At 45.4% G+C, this 20,918-nt stretch overlaps 1 protein-coding gene across 2 annotated transcripts; it reads left to right on the top strand.

Moving 5' to 3' along the window:
* Positions 1-14,609, top strand: LOC119806880 (WD repeat and coiled coil containing). Of its 2 annotated transcripts, none has more exons than XM_038318945.1 (4): positions 1-111; positions 6,321-8,133; positions 11,544-11,655; positions 13,864-14,609. In XM_038318945.1, the coding sequence occupies exons 2-4, from the start codon at positions 6,340-6,342 to the stop codon at positions 14,082-14,084; spliced, it is 2,127 nt and encodes a 708-aa protein (XP_038174873.1). In that variant the 5' UTR covers positions 1-111; positions 6,321-6,339; the 3' UTR covers positions 14,085-14,609. The 2 variants fall into 2 exon arrangements, with proteins under 2 accessions (XP_038174873.1, XP_038174874.1); XM_038318946.1 differs by having other exon boundaries at positions 13,924-14,609.
* The last annotated feature ends 6,309 nt before the right edge of the window (positions 14,610-20,918 follow it).

The following is a 20,918-nucleotide window of genomic DNA, read 5'->3' on the forward strand; positions in this document are numbered from 1 at the left end:
GCCGAGGACCGAGGCTTCCGTTAGTTGCCCGGGAGTTCTGATTCCCCCGTCTTGTGACGTGAGCGGCCCCCGGGATTTTTATGTGTTGGGCGGGGAGGCAGAGAGCCCAAGGTATTTCTTGTCTTTTGCGGCCAGGCCTGGTGGGCGTATGGAGGCTGGGGTTGGGCGGGGAGGCCAGGGATGCAGGCGTGGGCAGAAGTTGAGGAGTACGAGGCGGATAGTGTGTGGTGTGCGGGACAGTAGTTTGAGGACCAGGCTCATGTGGGTTTTAACATGTGAACGAATGTGATGATGCTTCTGGTAATATGGCCTAAAGAATATAACCTTATTTATAATAGGGTAAAGTCGCCTACGAGCTTTGAGGCGTCTCAGCTAACGAAATTAAGTTCTATCACAAATCACGGTAACTGAGCTTTGTATTAATTGCAGGAGGCTCTGTAACCGGTTAATCTGTTAAACTGTAGCCAAAACGTTGTCTGTGTCTCGCTTCTCTCGTCCTTTGGGGGAGGCAGAAGGTTTCTTGTTGTTATTGTGTTGTTTTGGTCTGGTTTGGTCTTTTTGAGACTGGGTACCGTTTGCAGCCTGGAACTCACTGTATGTAGCCCAGACTGATCTCGGCCTCGAGGCAGGGTGTGTGCTCCAGCGTTTGTGCACGCTGTGCACTTGCTTTGGACATAGTTGGAAGTCGTAACAAGTTTTGTGAATTGGTTCTCTCCTGCCACTCTGTGGGAGCCAGGGCATCAGACTTGTACACAAACCTCTATTAACTGCTGGACCATCTTGCTGGCTTTCTGGTTTTTTGTTTTGTTTTCTTTTTCTTTTTTTTTTTAAATATTTATTTATTATGTATACAATATTCTGTCTGTGTGTACACCTGCAGGCCAGAAGAGGGCACCAGACCCCATTACAGATGGTTGTGAGCCACCATGTGGTTGCTGGGAATTGAACTCAGGACCTTTGGAAGAGCAGGCAATGCTCTTAACCGCTGAGCCATCTCTCCAGCCCCTTGTTTTGTTTTCTTAATGACTTTTTTTTATGACAAGATTTTTTTAATTTGGCTTTACTAACCTTAGGTCAGTGACTCCCAATCTTTCCCCAGGTCAGGGTAAACCAGTCTGGGCTACGTGAGACTGTGTCAAAAATAAGTACATTACATACTACACACCTTCCTCATCTTTGAAGCATAAGGGCCTTCTGCATCTCTGATTAATGGTTCAGCTGTTTTCCCAGCTAAGAACTTATTCTGTCCCTCAAGTGTTCTTTAGTGCTCAACTTGCTTCTGACGTCATTGCCTTTGCATCGACTAGAAAAGCAGCCCCCGCCTTTGTTCTCTGTGGAAACAGCTGCAAACTTTGTTTCCTCTCTATTTTATTATTTATTATTAATGGAATGCACGGGACTGGAGGACACGCATGCATGGCAGATGTGTCGGAGAAGATAGAACACCTTTCATGTGTTGGAATTTTCCTGTACTTCTTGGAAGGCAGGGATTGAACTCAGGTCAGCATGCTTTTGAGTCAAACACCTTTATCTGCTGAGCCATCTTTTTTGTTTTTTTTAAAGATTTATTTATTATGTATACAGTATTCTCAGCATTCTGTCTGCATGTATGCCTGGAGGCCAGAGGACACCAGATCTCACTACAGATGGTTGTGAGCCACTACGTGGTTGCCGGGAATTGAACTCAGGACCTTTGGTCCTGACCTTTGCTCTTAAGCACCGAGCCATCTCTCCAGCCCTCTCTGCTGAGCCATCTTGCTGACTCTTTGTTCACTTTATTACTGTGGCATTCAGACTCCTTTATCCCCCTCCCTCTTTGGGGGAGACAAGGTCTCACTATGTAACTCTAGCTGGCCTAGAAATCACACTATAAACCAGACTAGCCTCAAACTCCCAGAGATTTGACTGCTTCTGCCTCCTTTAGGACAAAGACCAAGTTACAAAGATATAATTGTAGCAAATAATATGAGCCTTTAATGTCTTCTTAATTCCTTTTGAAAGAACTTTATTATTCTTAATTTTGGGGGAGGGTGCTAGGGATTGAACCCAGAGTTTTAAGCGTTTGAGGCTGAACCGCTATCATATCCTCAGGTCCAGAAGAACGTTTTTGTATGCTGGAGATGTGTGTCTACTCATGAAGTTTGTAAATAGAAGGGAAAAGTGACTTAAAACTCTACACAAAGTCAGCTGGGCATTGGTGGCACACATCGTTCGTTAATCCCAGGACTCGGGAGGCAGAGACACACAGATCTCTGAGTTCAAGGCCATCCTGGACTACAGAGTGAGTTCCAGAACAGCCAGGGATACAGAGAGACTCTGTCTTGAAAAAAATCAACAAAACAAAATGAGGGTCAGCAAGATGGCTTAGCAGGTAAGGGTGACTGTTGCCAAGCCTGACAACCTGAGTTTGTATCCAGGACCTACATGGTAGAAGGAGAGAACCAACTTTTAAAAGTTGTTCCCTGTCCTCTGTTTGTGTGCATGGCACATGATGCAGAGGCAGGCCGATCTCCATGAGTTCAAGACCAGCCTAGTCTACAAAGCAAGTTCCAGGACATCCAGAGCTACATAATAGAAAGGCCTTAAGAAAGAAAGAAAAGAAAAAGAAAAAAAAGAACAACAACAAAAACCTCTCTCTTTCACAAGGTATTACAGGAGTTGTACTGAATCATGTCTAGTCAGCATCATATAATGGCACATGTAAGTCGCCTTGATCCTTTTCTTTTCCCCAATTTAGCCAGCAGTCCATCTAAGTCATCTCTGGGTTGAGTTTATAGGACTTGATCGGTTTTTACATATTTGATGCCTGCTTTGAATCCAGTTTGTGCATGTGTAAAAACACAGATCTATTATCCTAACCATTTGAAGTATGCATTGGTATTAAACACACCCACAGTATTGTACAACCACCACAGCCATCCATCTCTGTTAATTCCTTTCATCTTTTAGAAAAAAATTTCCTCTCGAGATAGGGTTTCTTATTGTGTTATATTTTTCTTTTTGCTTTTTGAGGGGTCCATCACCCAGCTCCCTAATAAATCACATGGAGACTTATCTTATTATAAATGCATTAGCTTGTTTCTTGCCAGCTTCTCACCTTTTGCCTCTGGGCTTTTATCTTTCTCTCTGTGTGTATACCTACCTTACCTCTTTCTCCATGGCTTGCTGTGTAGCTGGGCCCTGATGTCCTCCTCCTCTCAGAGTTCTCCTTCTATGTATACTCTCTGCCTGCCAGCCCCGCCCATCCTTGCTCCTGCCTCGCTATTGGCCAGTCATCTCTTAATTAGGACCATCAGATGTTTTAGACAGGCACAGTAACACAGCTTCACAGAGTTAAACAAATGCAGCGTAAACAAAAGTCACACACCTGAAAATAATATTCCCCAACAGTTTCTCTCTGTTTCCCTGGCTCTCCTGGAACTTGGGCTGTAGCTATAGATCAGGCTGGCCTTGAACCCCAGCCTCCTGGTGTTGGAATTAAAGGATGTACCACCACACCTGGCAGAGCTGAAACTTTACTTGGGGGGTGGGGTTTGAGACAGGGTTTCTTTGTGTAGCCTTGGTGGTCCTGGAACTCGCTGTGTAGACCAGGCTGGCCTTGAACTCACAGATATCCTCCTGCCTCTACATCCCAAGTGCTGAGATTAAAAGTATGCGCCACCATTGCCTGGCAACAACTAAAACTAACCTTAAAACTAACATCAGAAGCAAGTTGAGCACTGAAGAACACTTGAGGGACAGAATAAGTTCTTAGCTGGGGAAACAGCTGAACCATTAATCAGAGATGCAGAAGGCCCTTATGCTTCAAAGATGAGGAAGGTGTGTAGTATGTAATGTACTTATTTTTGACACAGTCTCACGTAGCCCAGACTGGTTTACCCTGACCTGGGGAAAGATTGGGAGTCACTGACCTAAGGTTAGTAAAAAACCTTTATCTAGTGTGCTTCTTTAGTAAATACCTAGATGTGAGGAGATGGGACTCAGTGTAAAAGTTGATGCTTTACATTATTGTAAAGAATTGCTGCCGGGCGGTGGTGGCGCACGCCTTTAATCCCAGCACTTGGGAGGCAGAGGCAGGCGGATCTCTGTGAGTTCGAGACCAGCCTGGTCTACAAGAGCTAGTTCCAGGATAGGCTCCAAAGCTACAGAGAAACCCTGTCTCGAAAAACCAAAAAAAAAAAAAAAAAAAAAAAAGAATTGCTGAAAAGAAAAAGAATTGCTGCAAAGAGCAGAGCCAACCGAGGATGTAGACATTCCCTGGAAATTATAGAGAGCTGTGTGGGTGTGATGAAGGGGAAATCACACAGTGATTCCTGAGTACCATTCAGTAAAGAGGTAAAAGCCACTGTTAAAGAACTGAGGAAGGAAGCCGGGCGGTGGTGGCGCACGCCTTTAATCCCAGCACTCGGGAGGCAGAGGCAGGCGGATCTCTGTGAGTTCGAGGCCAGCCTGGTCTACAAGAGCTAGCTCCAGGACAGGCTCTAAAAAAGCTGCAGAGAAACCCTGTCTCGAAAAACAAAAAAAAAAACAAACAAAACAAAACAAAAAAAAACACTGAGGAAGGAAGTGCTAATAAAGCCAGGAGTGTGGATATCATTGATAATAGGCTTTCCCTAACTTGTAACTTTTAATTAAACATCTCCTAACTTGAAAGTGCCAGAAATAACTAGATACGGTCCTCACACCTTTAACCCCAGCACTTGGAAGGTTGAGGTAGGAGGATCACTAAGAGTTTGAGGCCAACCTGGGTTACATAGTGAGCTCCAGGTCAGCATGGGCTAGATGAGACTCAGTAAAAGATAGGGATGGGCAAGATGGCTCAGAGGGTAAGGGTGCTTGCTACCAAGCCTGAAGTTCTGAGTTTGGTCCCCAGAGCCCACACAGTACAAGGAGGAATGGACTCACCAAGTTGTGCTATGACCTCTGTGCACTTGAGCGCATGCACACATACATAAACTGAGACCTACATTTGTTTCCTGTCGCTGCTAGGACCATATCCCTGGTGATTTAAAGCCACACAATATTATCATCTTACATATCTGTAAGTTACAAGCCCGATGTGGAGCAGTCCTTCAGACTAGGATACATAAACTGAGATCAATAAATAGTGCTTTTTTTTTAAATTAAAGGAGATGGGTGGTGGTGGCATACACCTTTAATCCCAGCACTGGGGACGCAGAGGCAGACAACTCTGTTAGTTTGAGGCCAGCCTGATCTACAGAGCAAGTTCCAGGACAACAAAGGCTACATAGAGAGACGCTGTCTCAACCCCCAACCACCAGAGTTTAAAAGTGTTCTGAAGAGAATGTGTGGTTTACAGTACTTGCTGCTTACAGAGGACCTGGCTTTGTTTCCAGCATCCACGTGATGGTAGTGCCAGTTCAAAGGGATCTGATACCATGTGGCCTCCTCAGGCATTAGGCACATCTACATGCATCCAAGCAAATTCTCACACACATAAGATGAATATATCTTAAAAAATAGAGAAATGGAGAGCAAGCAAAAAAAAAAGAACTATAAATACCAGGATAAACTCTAAATTCTCTCTCTCTCTCTCTCTCTCTCTCTCTCTCTCTCTCTCTCTCTCTCTCTCTCTCTCTCTGTCTCTGTCTCTGTCTCTCTCTCTCTCTCTGTGTGTGTGTGTGTGTGTGTGTGTGTGTGTGTGTGTGTGTAGTTTGAACCAGGGTCTCACTATGTTACAGGCTGGCCTGGAACTCACGATATAGACCTGGGGTTAGAAGTGTGCACCACCATAGTGGGCAATTTTGCTGTATTTCTAACATTTCTACATATTAATTATTTTTTGTGCCATGCCAGGGTTTTAAGATATGGCCTCACACCTGCTGAGTACATGCTCTGTCATTGAGCGTCGTCTCCAGCTCAGTATCTTCTAATATCCATTCCATATTCAAATTTCTCCAGTTCTAAAAATACTCCTTTTCCCCCTCCCCCATACACACCTTTCTCGATAGTTTTCTTTCCTGGCGTTGCTCATAATGCTCACTTAGGCATGATGGGCTCTTCGTTTGCAAGTTGCTCTTCTGGATCCCAGTAACTTTAGCCTGTGCAGTCTCCCGCCTACTGTGGAATCTAACTTCTGCATTTGCTTGACTGTTCTTTCTGGGTGTAACTTTCCTTCCCCTCTCCCCTCTCTTTTGAGACATGGCCCCACTCTACAGAACTAGCTGGCCTGGAACTCACTCTGTGGACCATGTTGGTCTCAAACTCACCCAGCTCCTCCTGCTTCAGCCTCCTGAGTGCTAGCATCAAAGGTCTGTGACACCCTGTCCTTCTGTAACTCTCCTTCTTAATGCTTTCAGAGAGCCTTTATCCAGAAGGATGGAGTTGGGGAATGGAAAACTGCTTAGGACCGGACTGAACTCACTGAATCAGGCGGTGCATCCAACTCACGGTCTTGCGTGGACTGATGGGAATCGAGTAATCCTGACTGATTTGTGGCTTCATAGGGGAGAGGCCAAGTTTGGGGACTCCCAGGTCATTGGAAAATTTGAATATGTATGTGGGGTTTCCTGGGCCCCCCTCAGCGTTGCTCACGTACCCACTCTGCTTGCCATCCAGCACAAGAAGCACGTCGCTGTGTGGCAGCTGTGTCCTGGTACTTCGGGTGCCAGCAAATGGCAGATGTCTCAGACCTCTGAAATCCGAGAGTCCCTCCCAGTCCTTCCTCAGGGCTGCCTGTGGCACCCGAAAGATGCTGTCCTGACGGTGCTGACGGCACAGGATGTTTCCGTTTTCCCTCACCTTCACCGCGACGGTTTCAGAGTGAAAGTGGACATCAACACCAAGGGCCGAATTTACTGTGCCTGTTGGACCCTGGATGGCCAGCGGCTGGTGGTGGCAGTAGACAGCAGCCTTCATTCTTATATGTGGGACAGCTCTCATAGGTCTCTCCAGAGCTGTTCCTTCTGCCCAGTGTTCCAAGTGGGCCGCTCCATCCGCTCCATCGCAGCCACGGAGGACGCACAGGTTGCTATAGCCACTGAGCTTCCACTCCATAAGCTTTGTAGCTTAAATGCGGCTGAAGCCTTTGCTGTTCCACCCAACGGTGAAGATGCTGGTGTGCTCTCTCTTCCCGCGGGGGAAATGCCCCCTGGGGAAATGAATCCTGGAGTGACGGTCTCTCCCTTTTCAGATCCTCTGGATCTGACTCACATACACTTCAACCCATCTCCAGTGGAGGAGAGTTCTCTTGTTTGTGTCAGAAAAACGGACTACTTGACAGGTACAGGCCAGGATTCTTCACATCTGATCTTGGTAACCTTTAAGAAAGCAATTACCATGACAAAAAAGGTTGCCATTCCAGGCATTCTGGCTCCTGATTTAATAGCATTTAACCTGCAAGCACAGCTAGTGGCTGTGGCTTCCAATACCTGTAACATCATTTTGATCTATTCCACCATTCCATCTTCTATGCCAAACATCCAGCAGATTCAGTTAGAGAGTAACGAAAGACCAAAAGGCATATGCTTCTTAACAGACAGATTTTTATTAATTTCTGTAGGAAAGCAAAAGCCCACTGAGACTGCATTTCTTCCTTCCTCAGAATCTGATCAGTATGCTGTTCGCCTGGTAGTTAGAGAGGTAACATTGGGAAGAGAATCTTCTGGGACGCCTGCTGAAAGTCAGGACACTTATTCTGCCTTCAACACTCTGTTGAATAAAGTAGACAGAGAAAAGTTTCTTGAGAGCCTTTCTCCGGGCTTGAATCCCCTGAGCTCAGGACTCTTGCTGACAGCTAATGGCAGTACTCAGGGTGGGAGGTCTGGAAGAGCCCTTATTCAGGAGATTAAAAGTCCTTTGTCCCCTCTGTCCAGCGATCCCATTGTACGAGAAACCCCTCACACATCCTCCTGGCTTTGGCCCGGATTGCCTAGACCCAGCAGGACACCAGACCACACCAGCACCCAAGAGCCAAATTTACCTCAAACAGAGAACTTAGAAAAAGAAAAGGAAACTTGCCCACTCTCCAGGGAGCTGGAAGTTATATCTAGGCGCCTAGCTGGAATGCAGCAGTGCCTGTTTGAACTCCTGGACTTTCTACACCAGGAAAAGCGGCTCTCTCCAGTGTACCCACTCTCTCAGGACCCTCCCTGTGTTCACCTCATCTACCAGGTAATGGCTCCTTTGAGGAACTTCCACTATGCAGGACGCTCTTGACTCCAAGGGGGTCCTGCCACAAACATTATAAGGAGGGGAGCTCTGAGCAAAGCCCAGTGACCTGCGGTACTGTGTTACAGGCAAGCTCACATAGCTTTGTACAGTTGGTTGGATGTGAACTATCAAAAGTGCACACACCAAGGTTTAGTGTGATTTTTTCATATCCTTGGTGTGGAATCATCGACTGCACTCTGGTGACTTATGTTTAGGGAAAAATAGGCTTAATTGTGTCATTTCATCATGAAAACCTTTCCATGTGTGTGAGATCATTTAAAACGTTTTCATCCCTACACATACACATGCACATACATCTCCATGGAGTGTTGTGGCTTGTTTGTATTTTTGAGACAGGGTTTTATTTCTGTATCCCTGGATATCTTGGAACTCACTCTGGAGACCAGGCTGGCCTCAAACTCAGAGATCCACCTGCCTCTGCCTTTGAAGTGCTGAGATTAAAGGTGTGCGCCACTACTGCCTCCCACATTTGCCTCTGTACACATGAAGTCGAGCCCAGATCGCTGTGTACACAGATACATACAGGATTGTAGAGTACTTTGTCACTGTTCCACAGCAGTGGGGTCATGGGGTACACTGTGCCTCACGCTGAGTCTGCGTGTTTACTCAGCTTCATTTTCAGTTGGGCACCCCAAATAATGCTAAAATAGTTTGTTTATTCATCAGATTAGTACCTTTATTTTTGTTGGAATAGTTACTATCTTGAGGAAGCTGGGTACCTTTCCCCCTCCTGCATGTGGTTTTATCCACTGAGGACGCTGTGGTTACAGGGATCATTTGAGCCCAGAAGTTTGGGGCCAGGAGTATGAGCAGAATTAGACCCTATCTCAAAACAAACAAAAGTCCTACTTTTTATAAAGGTGAATATAAAACATAAATGACATGTTTAGATATCTCTTTAGACGTGAATGTTCCCAGATTGAAAGTACTTCTGTTTTTTTTTTTAAAAAGATTTTTTTATTAATGATGTATATAGTGTTCTGTCTGTATGTATCCCTGCCCGCCAGAAGAGGGCACCAGATCTCATTACAGATAGTTGTGAGCTATCATGTGGTTGCTGGGAATTGGACTCAGAACCTCTGGAAGAACGCCAGTGCTCTTAACCTCTGAGCCATCTCTCCAGCCCAGTACTTATTTTCTTGAGCATTTCAGAGAAGGGATAATCAGCCTGTGTAGTGAAAGTCTGTGTAGTCAAGGTCAGCATGGCGTGAGTTTGAGACTCACAGAAGAGAGTAATGATAATGTTGAAAGCAAAGTACGTTAGACACCTGGCTGCTTTATAGCACTTTTCCATGGCAAATATTCATTTTTTAAAAATGATTTATTTATTATATATACAGTGTTTTGCCTGCGTGGTCACTTTCACACCAAATGAGGGTGCCAGATCTCATTACATGTGGTTGTGAGCCACCATATTGTTGCTGGGAATTGAACTCAGGACCTATAGAAGAGCAGCCAGTGCTCTTAACCACTGAGCCATCTCTCTAGCTGGGCAAATATTAATTGTATAAAGTAATGGGTTTTGCCGGGCGGTGGTGGCGCATGCCTTTAATCCCAGCACTCGGGAGGCAGAGGCAGGCAGATCTCTGTGAGTTTGAGGCCAGCCTGGTCTACAAGAGCTAGTTCCAGGACAGCTAGGGCTGTTACACAGAGAAACCCTGTCTCGAAAAACCAAGAAAAAAAAGTTGAAGTAATGGGTTTCATTATGACTCATTTTAAGCCTACATTGAATTCACCCCTTTCCCTCCCCTTCCCTGATCCCCAATATCTTCTTATGATAGTCCCCTTCTGTTTGTGTGTCACCCTCCTCCAGTTTCCATATATGAGAGAAAGTGTGGTACTTCTCAGAGTCTGACTTATTCCACAAACCAACTAGCCAGGTCATTTGTAACGTGGTTCTCCAAGTACTTAGGAAGACACTATTCCAAATAATAATCAGGAGTCATGGATAGATGGTAACTTTTATCTACTGTGTGTTTGTATGTAATGTGTATGTGTGAGGTGGGCATGCATGTAGAGATCAGAGGACAACTTTCAAGAAGCAGAAGCAGAGCGTGATGGCACATACCTGCGATCCTAGCACTGAGAAGGCAGAGGCAGGTTGATGTCTGTGAGTTCAAGTCCAGCCTGGTCTACAGATTGAGTTTCAGGCCAGCCAGAAATATACAGTGAGACTTTGTCTTAAAACAAAAAAGTAAGTTCTCTCCTTCCACCTTTGGTTCTAGGAATCGAACTTGGGTTATCATAACCTGAATGGATAGTGCTTTTTCCCACTGACCCATCTTACTGGCCTGCTCTTTTAGGAATGAAACTTTTACTGTGGTGAACACCATGAGCAAAGCAGACCGGTGAGGAAAGTGTCTCTTCACTCCCAGCTCCACAGCACTGTTCGTCCTCAGAAGCAGTCAGGGCAGGAGCTTAAACAGGGCAGGAACCTGGAGGCAGGACCCGATGCAGAGGCCATGGAGGGGAGCTGCTTACTGGCTTGCTCCTCATGACTTGCAAAACCTACTTTCTTAAAGAACCCAGGACCAGCTGCCCAGGGATGGCACCACCCACAATGGTCTGGTCCCTCCCACATCAATCTCTAAGAAAATGACTTACAGGCTTGTGCACACCCTGTCCTTATGGAGGCATTTTCTCAGTTAAGGTTCCCTCCTCTCTGAGGACCATACCTTGTGCCAAGTTGACATAAAACCAACCGAACACTGGACCTAGAAGTGAATTTTTTATTCTGTGTTCATAATTATGCTTGTAGGCTTATGTCTTAAAGTAGAACTATAACAATTTAAAGATAAAATAGGTATATTTTAAATCTCTTAAAAGACTTCACTCTTTCATGACTTAAAAAAAAAGTTGTGTTTTGAGACGGACTCTCACTGTGTAACACTGTCTGTCTTCAACTTGCTCTGTAACCTTAAAGTTTGCTCTGCAACCCCCAGAGCTAGATCCAGCATGGGAGCCATCACTCCCGGCTCTCTTAGTGTTGGTCTTAAGAAATGTCATTGCAGCTGAGCAGTGGTGGCACATTCCTTTAATCCCAGCTCTCAGGAGGCAGAGACAGAGGCAGGTGGATCTCTGTGAGCTTGAGGACAGCCTGGTCTACAAGAGCTAGTTCCAGGACAGACTCCAAAGCTACAGAGAAACCCTGTCTCGAAAAAAACAATTAACAGATGGAAAGGAAGGAAGGAAGGAAGGAAGGAAGGAAGGAAGGAAGGAAGGAAGATGATAGATAGATAGATAGATAGATAGATAGATAGATAGATAGATAGACGGATAGATAAAAAGAAAAAAGAAATGTCATTACATTGCTTTTACCATCAATTAACCATTTTTACTTTTCCTGGAAGAAACCTTCTGTGGGTCCTGCTGAAGAAAGAGCCGTGCTTCTCTGTGATGGCAAACTGAGGCTCAGCACCGTCCAGCAGATGTTTGGCCTCTATCTCGTTGAGATGCTGCACAGTAAGTTAGAACCAGAGCACCCTCTTCCTCTCCTGGCTATTTTGACTTCAGGAATGGAAATGATATTGTCCAACCTTTCAGTGATTCACTTAACAGTTAATAAGTATGATTAATTGCCTACTCTATACCCAGGCCTATTAGAGAAACTACAGCCCATTGAAAATGAGTCCTTTCCTGAGGGAACTTATAGCCAACTGGGAAAATCCTCACTTTTTTAAAAGTAGAAATGGATTTTAAAAGAAAAGGTCGGACTGAGCTCAGGCAGTTGTAGCAGTGTGCCTGCTTCACTCAGGAGCAGCCTGCTGCACCCAGGAGCAGCCTGCTGCACCCAGGAGCAGCCTGCTGCACTCGAGCAGCCTTACAGAAGCCCTGCAGTGCTGACATCCCGTGTAGAAGAGCCCCACCTGATGCGTTAGTGATCACTTGTGAGACATGGCTGTTTTATTATGCCTCGTTTTTATGACAGTAGCCACCACACTGAACATAAGACATTTTGTTTTCTTTTAACATTTTTCTGTTTTGACAGATACATTTATAATATGGCTTTGCAGTTGTCATTTTTAACAGATAGGTTAACATTACTTTGGAGATATACCAGCTTTACTTCATATTTTCTTGTTTGTTAGATTTTAGTTTAGTTTAAATTTTATTCTTATCATTATTATTTGTTTTATGTGTTTGCCTGCAAATTTATCTGTGAACTAGATGCATGCAGTACCTATGTAGGCCAGAAGAGGGCATTAAATTCCCTGTGACTGGTGTTACAGAGTTAGCCTTTATGAATTTGCTAGGAATTTAACCCTGGTTCTCTGGAAGAATAGCTGATGCTCTTTGCTGCAGAGCCATCTCTCCAATTCCATTTTTATTTTACATGTACGAGTATTTTGCCTACATATATGTCTATACACCATGAGTACACTGTGACCTAGGAGACAAGAAGAAGTTCTTGGATCCTATCTTCCATTCTCAGCAGGCAGTGAGTGCTCACCACGCTTATACACACGTGCATACATACAGGCAAATCACTCATACCTGGAAAATACTATATACACATTTAGGTCATTTTAATTTAGTCACCATTATAAATAACACTAAGAAAAAGCTCCCTGCATATTTGTCTGTTAGTTTTGGGAATGTATATTTTTCAGAAGTAAAATCACATGTTCTCTGAGACTTCAGGGAACCAGAGAAGATCCAAATACGCGCCATCCTTGTGGCCCCAGGGCAAACCCAGGGCTTCCTAGGTTACTGTTCTTCTATTCACCTCACCCCCTGGAATAGCTACAGTTGGTACTAATATAAAGGATAAAAAAGTTGGGTGGATCTTCTTCCTGAAGTTTCTGGAGAACCCAGTGAGCATCCTAATATGTACAAACGTGCACTCACACACCTGTATGCCTAGCACCATATGATGCTGGGCTGGGCTGGGGAGACGGCTCAGTGGGTGAGTAAGAGCACTGGCAGGTCTTCCAGGGAACCCAGGTTCAAGTCCCAGCACTCTCAACTGAATGTAGCTTCTGTCACCGCCTGTTCCAGAGGATCCGACACCCTCATACAGATGTACATGCAGGCAAAACACCAATGTGTACAGAAAATAAAAATAACAATTTATAAATGTCAGTCCTGGGCTGGGGAGATGGCTCAGTAGTTAAGAGCACTGACTGCTCTACCAGAGGTCCCGGGTTCAATTCCCAGCACCCACATGGCAGCTCACATCTGTCTATAACTCCAGTTCCAGGGTACTCAATACCCTCATATAGACATACATGCAGGCAAAACACCAGCACACATGAAATACATGGTTAAAAAATAAATAGATGTCAGTCCTGAGGAAAACTGTTATGTTTTTAGATTTGAGTGCCCCACTTCCTGAGCTGCTATGTGACCTGATCCTGAGCACAGCTCCATCCTTTCATCTCCTTATTTCCTGAGTGTTGGATGATGGGGTTTATGGTAGGGTTTGATATCAGCCCCTGTATCTCCTTTCTGAAAAGTTATCCCTGATGTGGTGGTGTGTGCCTATGGTCGCAGCACTGAGGCCGAGTCACGAGTGCCAGTGTGAGGCCAGCCTTGGGCTGCGTGGTGTCAGAGCAGCCACAGCTGCAGAGCCAGACTTCACAGTAGTAGCCAGACCTGTTTGCAGTTACATGTTGATCCTTCTAGAACCATGGGGTCGCCTAAGCTGCAGTGCATTTGTTTACTCTGTAGATTCCCACTGGATCCTCCTCTCAGCCGACAGCCAAGGTTTCATCCCATTGACTTTTGCAGCCTCCCAGACGGTCGTGGTGAGAGATGGCAGCCTGTCCAAGCCAGAGCTGGCTAGGGGCTCTCCTTCTCACAATCGGGATCCCATTCTGCCACCCGGAGCCTTTGGAGAACTTGCCACACAGAACGCAGATACAGCCGGCTGTTTCAGCAGTGTGGCCTGAGGGCTGTGTGTGCTCCACCAGCTTCCCCTTGGGCTGCGGGCTGCTGGACAGCAGGGCAAGTGCTTGCTTGCGTGCTCCTGACTGTGCCACTTGGAGGACAGAATTCCAAGAACAAAACCATACTGTTTCGCCATATGGATTGTATCTTACGGTTCCTCCAAGGCCTTGCTTCCCTGAAGCTGGGTTCAGACTGCCTAGAGTGAGTGCATCATGGGATACTCTGGCACAGTGGTAGGCCTTTTCCTTGCTTTAAGTGTGCAGGTGAAGAGAACCCTGGGGAGCCCTGCTTCAGCACTGCCTTTTAACCCATTCCCCAGGCAGCAGGAAACCAATGCAAAGGACGTCAGAGACCTGCTTCACCCTCAGGACTGCCTGGATGAGGAGGAAGTTCAGAGGATGGCCTTCCTCCCTGGATTTAAAGCCAACTTTTTTGAGCCCGTTGACAAGTCTAGCTAATGAGGTCCAGATATTGCTAAAAGGTGCTGTGGGCAACAAAATAAGATAAAATAAAATGTTAAGATTTGACCCCCTCTGGCCTCCGCCTGATTGTGTGCCACTGCCCACCTGGTGAGACCCACACCTTGTTTTCTTGCCTTTGCCACTCATGATTTTCTCCTTGACATGTGTTGGTTTGTTTTCCAGGTTGAGGGTCACAAAGCCTCTCATTTTCCCTCCCAGCAGTCAGCCTTCTTTTTTTTGTTTTTTTTTTTGTTTTGTTTTGTTTTGTTTTGTTTGTTTGTTTGTTTGTTTTTCGAGACAGGGTTTCTCTGTGGTTTTGGAGCCTGTCCTGGAACTAGCTCCTGTAGCCCAGGCTGGTCTCAGTCAGCCTTCTTGGTTCACTTTCAGTTGTTTGTGAAGTAAGGGCTCAGACCACTCCAGACGGCAGGCTCTCGCTCCGGCTGAGCTGTGTACCTCTGGCCCAGCTTGCTGCTTTAACTTTGCTGTTTCTCTTCTAACTCCTTCAAACCCTAAGAGACCAGCGTAGAGTCAGAAAGTATTTCAAAAAGTTGAGCACTTCACAAAATCTAAAGGAGCTCTAAAGCACATGAGTCTGTGCATACTTAATAAGGTGCCCCTTAGTATGGGGAAGAGCCTTGTTCCCTTCAGCCGGACCCTTCACAGCTTCAGGGAGTGTCCCCCCTGGTGTCAATCACGGCAGGCCGGCAGATTGATGAGGGTTGGAAGTGCAGACACATTGTTTCAGCCATTGAGGCTCCATTAACGCATATACCCCCCTCCTTTTTCCTTTAAAATTACCCAGAGAGGAAATAGCTTGTGCCTTGGGGGACTCCTGTCTGTCTGTTGCAGCTTATGGAGATGGAGCTGGGCTAGGAGAGAGGCCGAGGCCTGTTTTGTGGTTCGGATGCATTAGACGGCTGCTGGGATAATGGACGGGAAGGCCGCGCGTCTGTAATCAGCGGCTGGGAGAGCGGTGGCTCCAGCGGCAGAGAAAGTGTCTGGGGTGTGATGAAATCACTGCTATTAGGGATCCTAAGGAGAGGAACTAGGGGAACCTGAGTAAGGATCAATGTGAAGGCCTCGAGATGTACTTATAATCACCATTTCTTAGGGCAGAACACTCAGAATGAGTCTCAAGTGGAATCTCAAATATCGGCCGAGGCTGTCAGAATGTCCTAATGGTACAGTCTCTGTGAGAATCGCTGGCATAGAGATGTGTTCTGGATCTGCACGTGCATAAGTGCCCTCTTGGTTTTTCTTTTTGAGACAGGGTTTCTCTGTAGCTCTGGATCCTCTCCTGGAACTAGCGCTTGTAGACCAGGCCACCACCGCCCGGTGCATATTTCTTCCTCCGGTAGACGTGTAGAATGTAAATTGTTTCTGAATAGTAAATCTGATTCCAACTAATGACAACTCTTACACAGATGTTTCTTTGGCCTCTGCTGTTATGACAGTGATTGGAACAATAGAAGCCAGTCCTTTTCTTGCTGGCTTCAGAAAGAAGCCCTGAGCCCTTCAGCATCTTTAATAAAAAGGTTTTGCATCAGCCAGGTGTGGTGGCCTTTAATCCCAGCACTCAGGAGGCAGAGGCAGGCAGATCTCTATGAGTTGGAGGTCAGCCTGGTCTATAGAGTGAGTTCCAGGCTATAGTGAGACCCTGTATAATCGTAGTAGTAGTAATGATAAGTCGTTCTAAAGAGCAAGAACATTGCTAGAACCCTTTCAATGTGTCCCTTTCAATCCTGTCTCATTAGCTCCAAAGGTGACTGATAAATGTCTCTATTGTGATTATTGCTTCCTCAGTCCTCTCCTTTAAAGGAGTTTCACCGCCATGTATACATGGTGGTGTAGATATGTTTATTTCCCTTGTTTTTAAGCTTTAAGCAAATGGTATATTATATAGTCTTCTGTGACTCTTGAGTGAGTTTGTGTGCACGTGCGTGCATTTGCACACCTGTGAATGTGTGCTCATGTTTATCTAGAGGCCCAGGTTTTGTTCTTCGTTTCCTATTGTCCTGTCCACCTTTTTCACCTTTTTTTTTCTTTCTTTTCTTTTTTTTTTTTTTTTTTTTTTTTTTTTGAGAAAATGTTTTTCTGTGTACTGGCTGTCCTTGAACTCACAGAGATCCACCTGCTTCTGCAACCTGGAATTAAAGGTGTGCACTACCACTGCCTAGCATCCATCCACCCTTTTCTTTCTTTTCTTTTCTTTTCTTTTTTTTTTTAAATAGTGTTTCCCATTAGTCTGGGACTCACCAAGAGTAGGCTAGACTAGCTGGCCAGCAAGCTCCAGGGATCTGCCTGGTTTCACCTCCCCAAAACACTCAGATTACAACCTTATGCCACCAGGTATGGTTTTTGCTGTTGATTTTTTTTTTATTTTTCGAGACAGGGTTTCTCTGCAACTTTGGAGTCTGTCCTGAAACTAGCTCTTGTAGACCAGGCTGGCCTCGAACTCACAGAGATCTGCCTGCCTCTGCCTCTGCCTCCCGAGTGCTGGGATTAAAGGCGGGCACCACCACCGCCCGGCTTTTAATGTGAGTTCTGGGAACCAAACTCAGATCTCACGCTTAGAGGCAGTGATGCTCTTTTGACTGAGCAGCCACTCCATCTCCTCTACCTTGTTTTCCAAGAATGCATCCTACTGAACCTGGAGCTCACTATTTTGGCTAGACTGACAGGCTATTGAACTCCTAGGATTTGCCTGTCTCCCCCCCCCAACCCCCTCCATCAAACCCTGGGGCCACAGCTGAGCCCTGTCATGCGGTCCCAGGTTTTTACTTGGATGCTGAGAATCTGAACTCAAGTCCTCATGCTTACACAGAAGCACATTCCCACTAACACACCTCTCAGCCCCAACTGTCGGGGACCAACCCCGACAAAAATACCACTGGGATTTGGAAATATAGTAAAGAATACGAAGATGTGAAAATAATAAGACAGAAAAACATAGGATAGTACTGGGAGGGAATTCCAGTGAATACTGAAATCGCCACGTTTAATTTCCAATTGTTTAAAATACCCCTGACCCCAAAAGCTAGGAAGGAGTAAGACAAAAAAAGAAAACCTGCATTAACATAATACAAGGAAATGAACAGACCAATTGAAGGTCAGGGGCTACATCCATAGTTAGGAACCTTAGTCAGATGGATCCTTAGACTTTTGTTTGAGGTAGAAACTTACCTACTTCTTTTCCTGTTGACATTAACCTTGAAAGAGCAGAACTCTCTGGTCTAAATCTAGGTGGGACCTTTGTTTGAGGTGGAAACACAACAATAACTTGAAAGGATAGAGGTAAGTTCCAACTGTCTGATTTTTGGTCAACATGGAAGTAGGCTCACATTTTTGGGCCTCCACACCAAACTCAGGATGCTTCCTCTTATGTGTATGTTATTTTTATTTTTGTGACTTGGCATGCTGGCATGGGCATTTGGTTGTTTCCTGGCTTTTAGAAATTATGAGCCATATTGCTTTGGATACTATTGTACATATCTCTGTATGCAAATATTTGAGAAGTCTGTGGTCTTTTACCCAGAAATGGCTCTCACTGTTATGCTGATTGGTTACTACAGATTGCTCTTCCAGAGGACCAGAGTTCAACTCCCAGCACCCATATGGCAATTTACACCTGTCTGTAACTCTAGTTCCAGGGGAACCAGACACCCTCACACAGGCATACACACAGGCAAAACACCAATAAACATAAAATAAAAATTAAAAAAATGAAGTGGCACTAGTATTTTTGTGTGTTTCCATATGAATATGACCGTTTTGTTTTTTTAGGAAGCATGTTGGGCTAGGGATAGGTTCAGAAGAGGCCATATTCATGGCTCATCTAGCATATACTTAAGGCCATAGGTTCAGTCCTTACCCGGAAAATAGACAAAATGACAACAAAAACTGTGAAGCTGGGCACATGTCTAGGATCCCAGTACTTAGTAAGGTAAGTCAACATTGGTGAATTTGAAGCCAGCTTGAACTATACAGACAGCAAAGTCCCGCCTCACACATAGAAAGAATGGTATTTGCTGTAGGATTGTGGCAGATCCTTCTTTCGGGAAGAAACATTTCTTTTTGCTCTTGTTCTGCTGAGTTCTGCTCTTATGGATTCATTTAGTTTTTATCAAACATTTTTTTTTTCTTGGAGGGGATGAGTTGTGTTTGGATGCATGATGTTGGGAGTGCCTGAAAAGCACTCAGGAGGCATTGGGTCTGGGGAGCTGAAGCTCAGCAGATTGCACTGGTTTGGAGTGGACTCTGCAGCAGCAGCAGCGTATGGGTGGTGGTGGTGGTAAGTGAGATCACACTGGGAAGGCAGAGGAGGTTAAGGAGCATCAAAGAAGCAGAAGCAAAGAGGGAAGTGTGAGTTGGAGGCGGTGGAAAGCTAGCCGAGGAAGACTAGAGTTTTGAGGTGTGGTGCTCAGTGTCAGTTGCGTAGCATCAAGGGCTTCCTTCATGCATTAGTTACCTGTCCTGTTGCTATGCTAAAATATTCTGATAAAAGCCACTTAGGAAGGAAGGGTTGGCCAGGTGGTGGTGGTGGCGCACGCCTTTAATCCCAGAACTCAGAGGCAGAAGCAAGCAGATCTCAGTGAGTTCCAGGACAGCTAGGACTGTTACACGAGAAATTCTGACTCTAAAAAACAAGAGGAGGAGGTGGAAGAGGAGGAAGAGGAGGAAGGGTTTATTCTGACTCGGGTACAGGGTTGGGAAGTCATAGCAACAGGAGCATGCAGCAGCAGCTCACATTGCATCTGAAGTGAGGAGGAAGGAAGAGAATGTTGATGCCCTGCTTGCTCTCTCATCCTTCAGCCTGGGACCCCAGCCCATGAGATGGTGGCACCTACAGTGAGCAGGTCCTCCCACCGCAGTTAACCTGTCAAGATAATTGTCTGCCAAGTAATTCTAACTCCTGCCAAGTTGACAATCAGTATTAACCACTATAGTCTGGAGCTTTGTCAGGCATTGTTAATTTGATTGACATATCCACCCTGAGATGTGCATAAGGTTGGTGTTCAAAGAAGAAATGACCATTTATTCAGTCGGCTGAGCCTAGGAGCTGAGCCAGCTTGGGCAACATAACCTCTAATCTAAACTAAACTCAGATTTTTAAACTCAGGATCAGTTCAAGGACAGCCTCGGCTACATAGTGAGTTTGAGGCCAACCTGGGCTACATATGAACTTGTCTCAAACAAACAACAAAAGTAACAAATAAAGAGCTGGACAGATGGCTCAGTGGTCAAGAGTATTTGTTGCTCTTGCAGAGGACCAAGGTTTGATTCCCAGTACCCGCACTGGGCAGTATAACTATAAATCCAGGGTGCTGCCCTCTGCTGATCACTGCGGCACCTGCATTCATGTAGTGCACATGTACACTAAGGCACAAACACATACACATAAAAGAAATCTTTAGCCGGATGGTGGTGGCACATGCCTTTGCTGGCAGCACTTGGAGGGCAGAGGCAGGCAGATCTACAGGTTTGAGGCCAGCCAGGTCTACAGATAAGAGTTCCAGAACAGCCAGGGCTACACAGAAGCCCTGTCTCAAGAAATGAAATTAAGAAAGAAAAGTAAAGAAGGAAAGAAAGCAGTCTTTAGAAACAACAAACAAGGCAAGCACTATGGGAAAGCACTTGCTGTGGGGAGGAGTGGAAACAGTGTACGAACTCCTTTCTCCTCTGTGTGCTGCAGTTGGTCCTGTCACACGACACTGTCTCTTCTGCTATGGATTCAGGAGTGACAGGGAAGGAGGAGATGGGAATGGCAAGTTGTTTTGGTTTAGGTTGAGGTCAGCAGCTGGTGCCCTGGTCTCTGTAATTCATAGCTGGGGTAAGAGCCATACTTTGGCTTCTCCTCAGGGGATGCAGAGTGGGATGGTGAGCTGTCCACAGTCACATTTTATCCATTCTGTAGGAAGTAAGCTCTTTAACTTTACTTTTGATTACTTATAAGGTAGGGTCTCAGGTTGTTCAGACTGGCCTCAAACTTGATACCTAGCTAAGCCTGGCCTTGAACTCTTATCTTTTTTTTTTTATTATTATTATTTTATGTGCATTGGTGTGAAGGTGTCAGATCCCCTGGAACTGGATTCTCAGACAGTTTTGAGCTGCCATGTGGGTGCTGGGAATTGAACCCTGGTCCTCTGGAAGAGCAGTCAGTGCTCTTAACCGCTGAGCCATTTCTCCAGCCCCCTGGCCTTGAACTCTTGATTCTCCTGTTTTTAACCTCCTGAGTGCCAGGATTACCTGTGTGCATCACTACACCCAGCTAAATTTGTTTTTGAAAAAACAAAAACCCCAGTGAATCCTTCTACCCCAAAGATTTATACAACCCCTAGAAAACTGCCCTTCCTATTATATGCTAATGTAAAAGAA

Source organism: Arvicola amphibius, chromosome 2, assembly GCF_903992535.2.
Source record: "Arvicola amphibius chromosome 2, mArvAmp1.2, whole genome shotgun sequence".
NCBI classification, from domain to species: domain Eukaryota; kingdom Metazoa; phylum Chordata; class Mammalia; order Rodentia; family Cricetidae; genus Arvicola; species Arvicola amphibius.

What these genes read in the sequence shown, in the direction of transcription:
- LOC119806880 (XM_038318945.1), top strand. Translation starts at nt 6,340, where the DNA reads ATGGAGTTGGGGAATGGAAAACTGCTTAGGACCGGACTGAACTCACTG. An exon ending in GTGTTCACCTCATCTACCAG is followed by an intron (nt 8,134 to 11,543) that starts GTAATGGCTCCT and finishes TTTTCCTGGAAG; the next exon opens with AAACCTTCTGTGGGTCCTGC. An exon ending in TCTCGTTGAGATGCTGCACA is followed by an intron (nt 11,656 to 13,863) that starts GTAAGTTAGAAC and finishes TTTACTCTGTAG; the next exon opens with ATTCCCACTGGATCCTCCTC.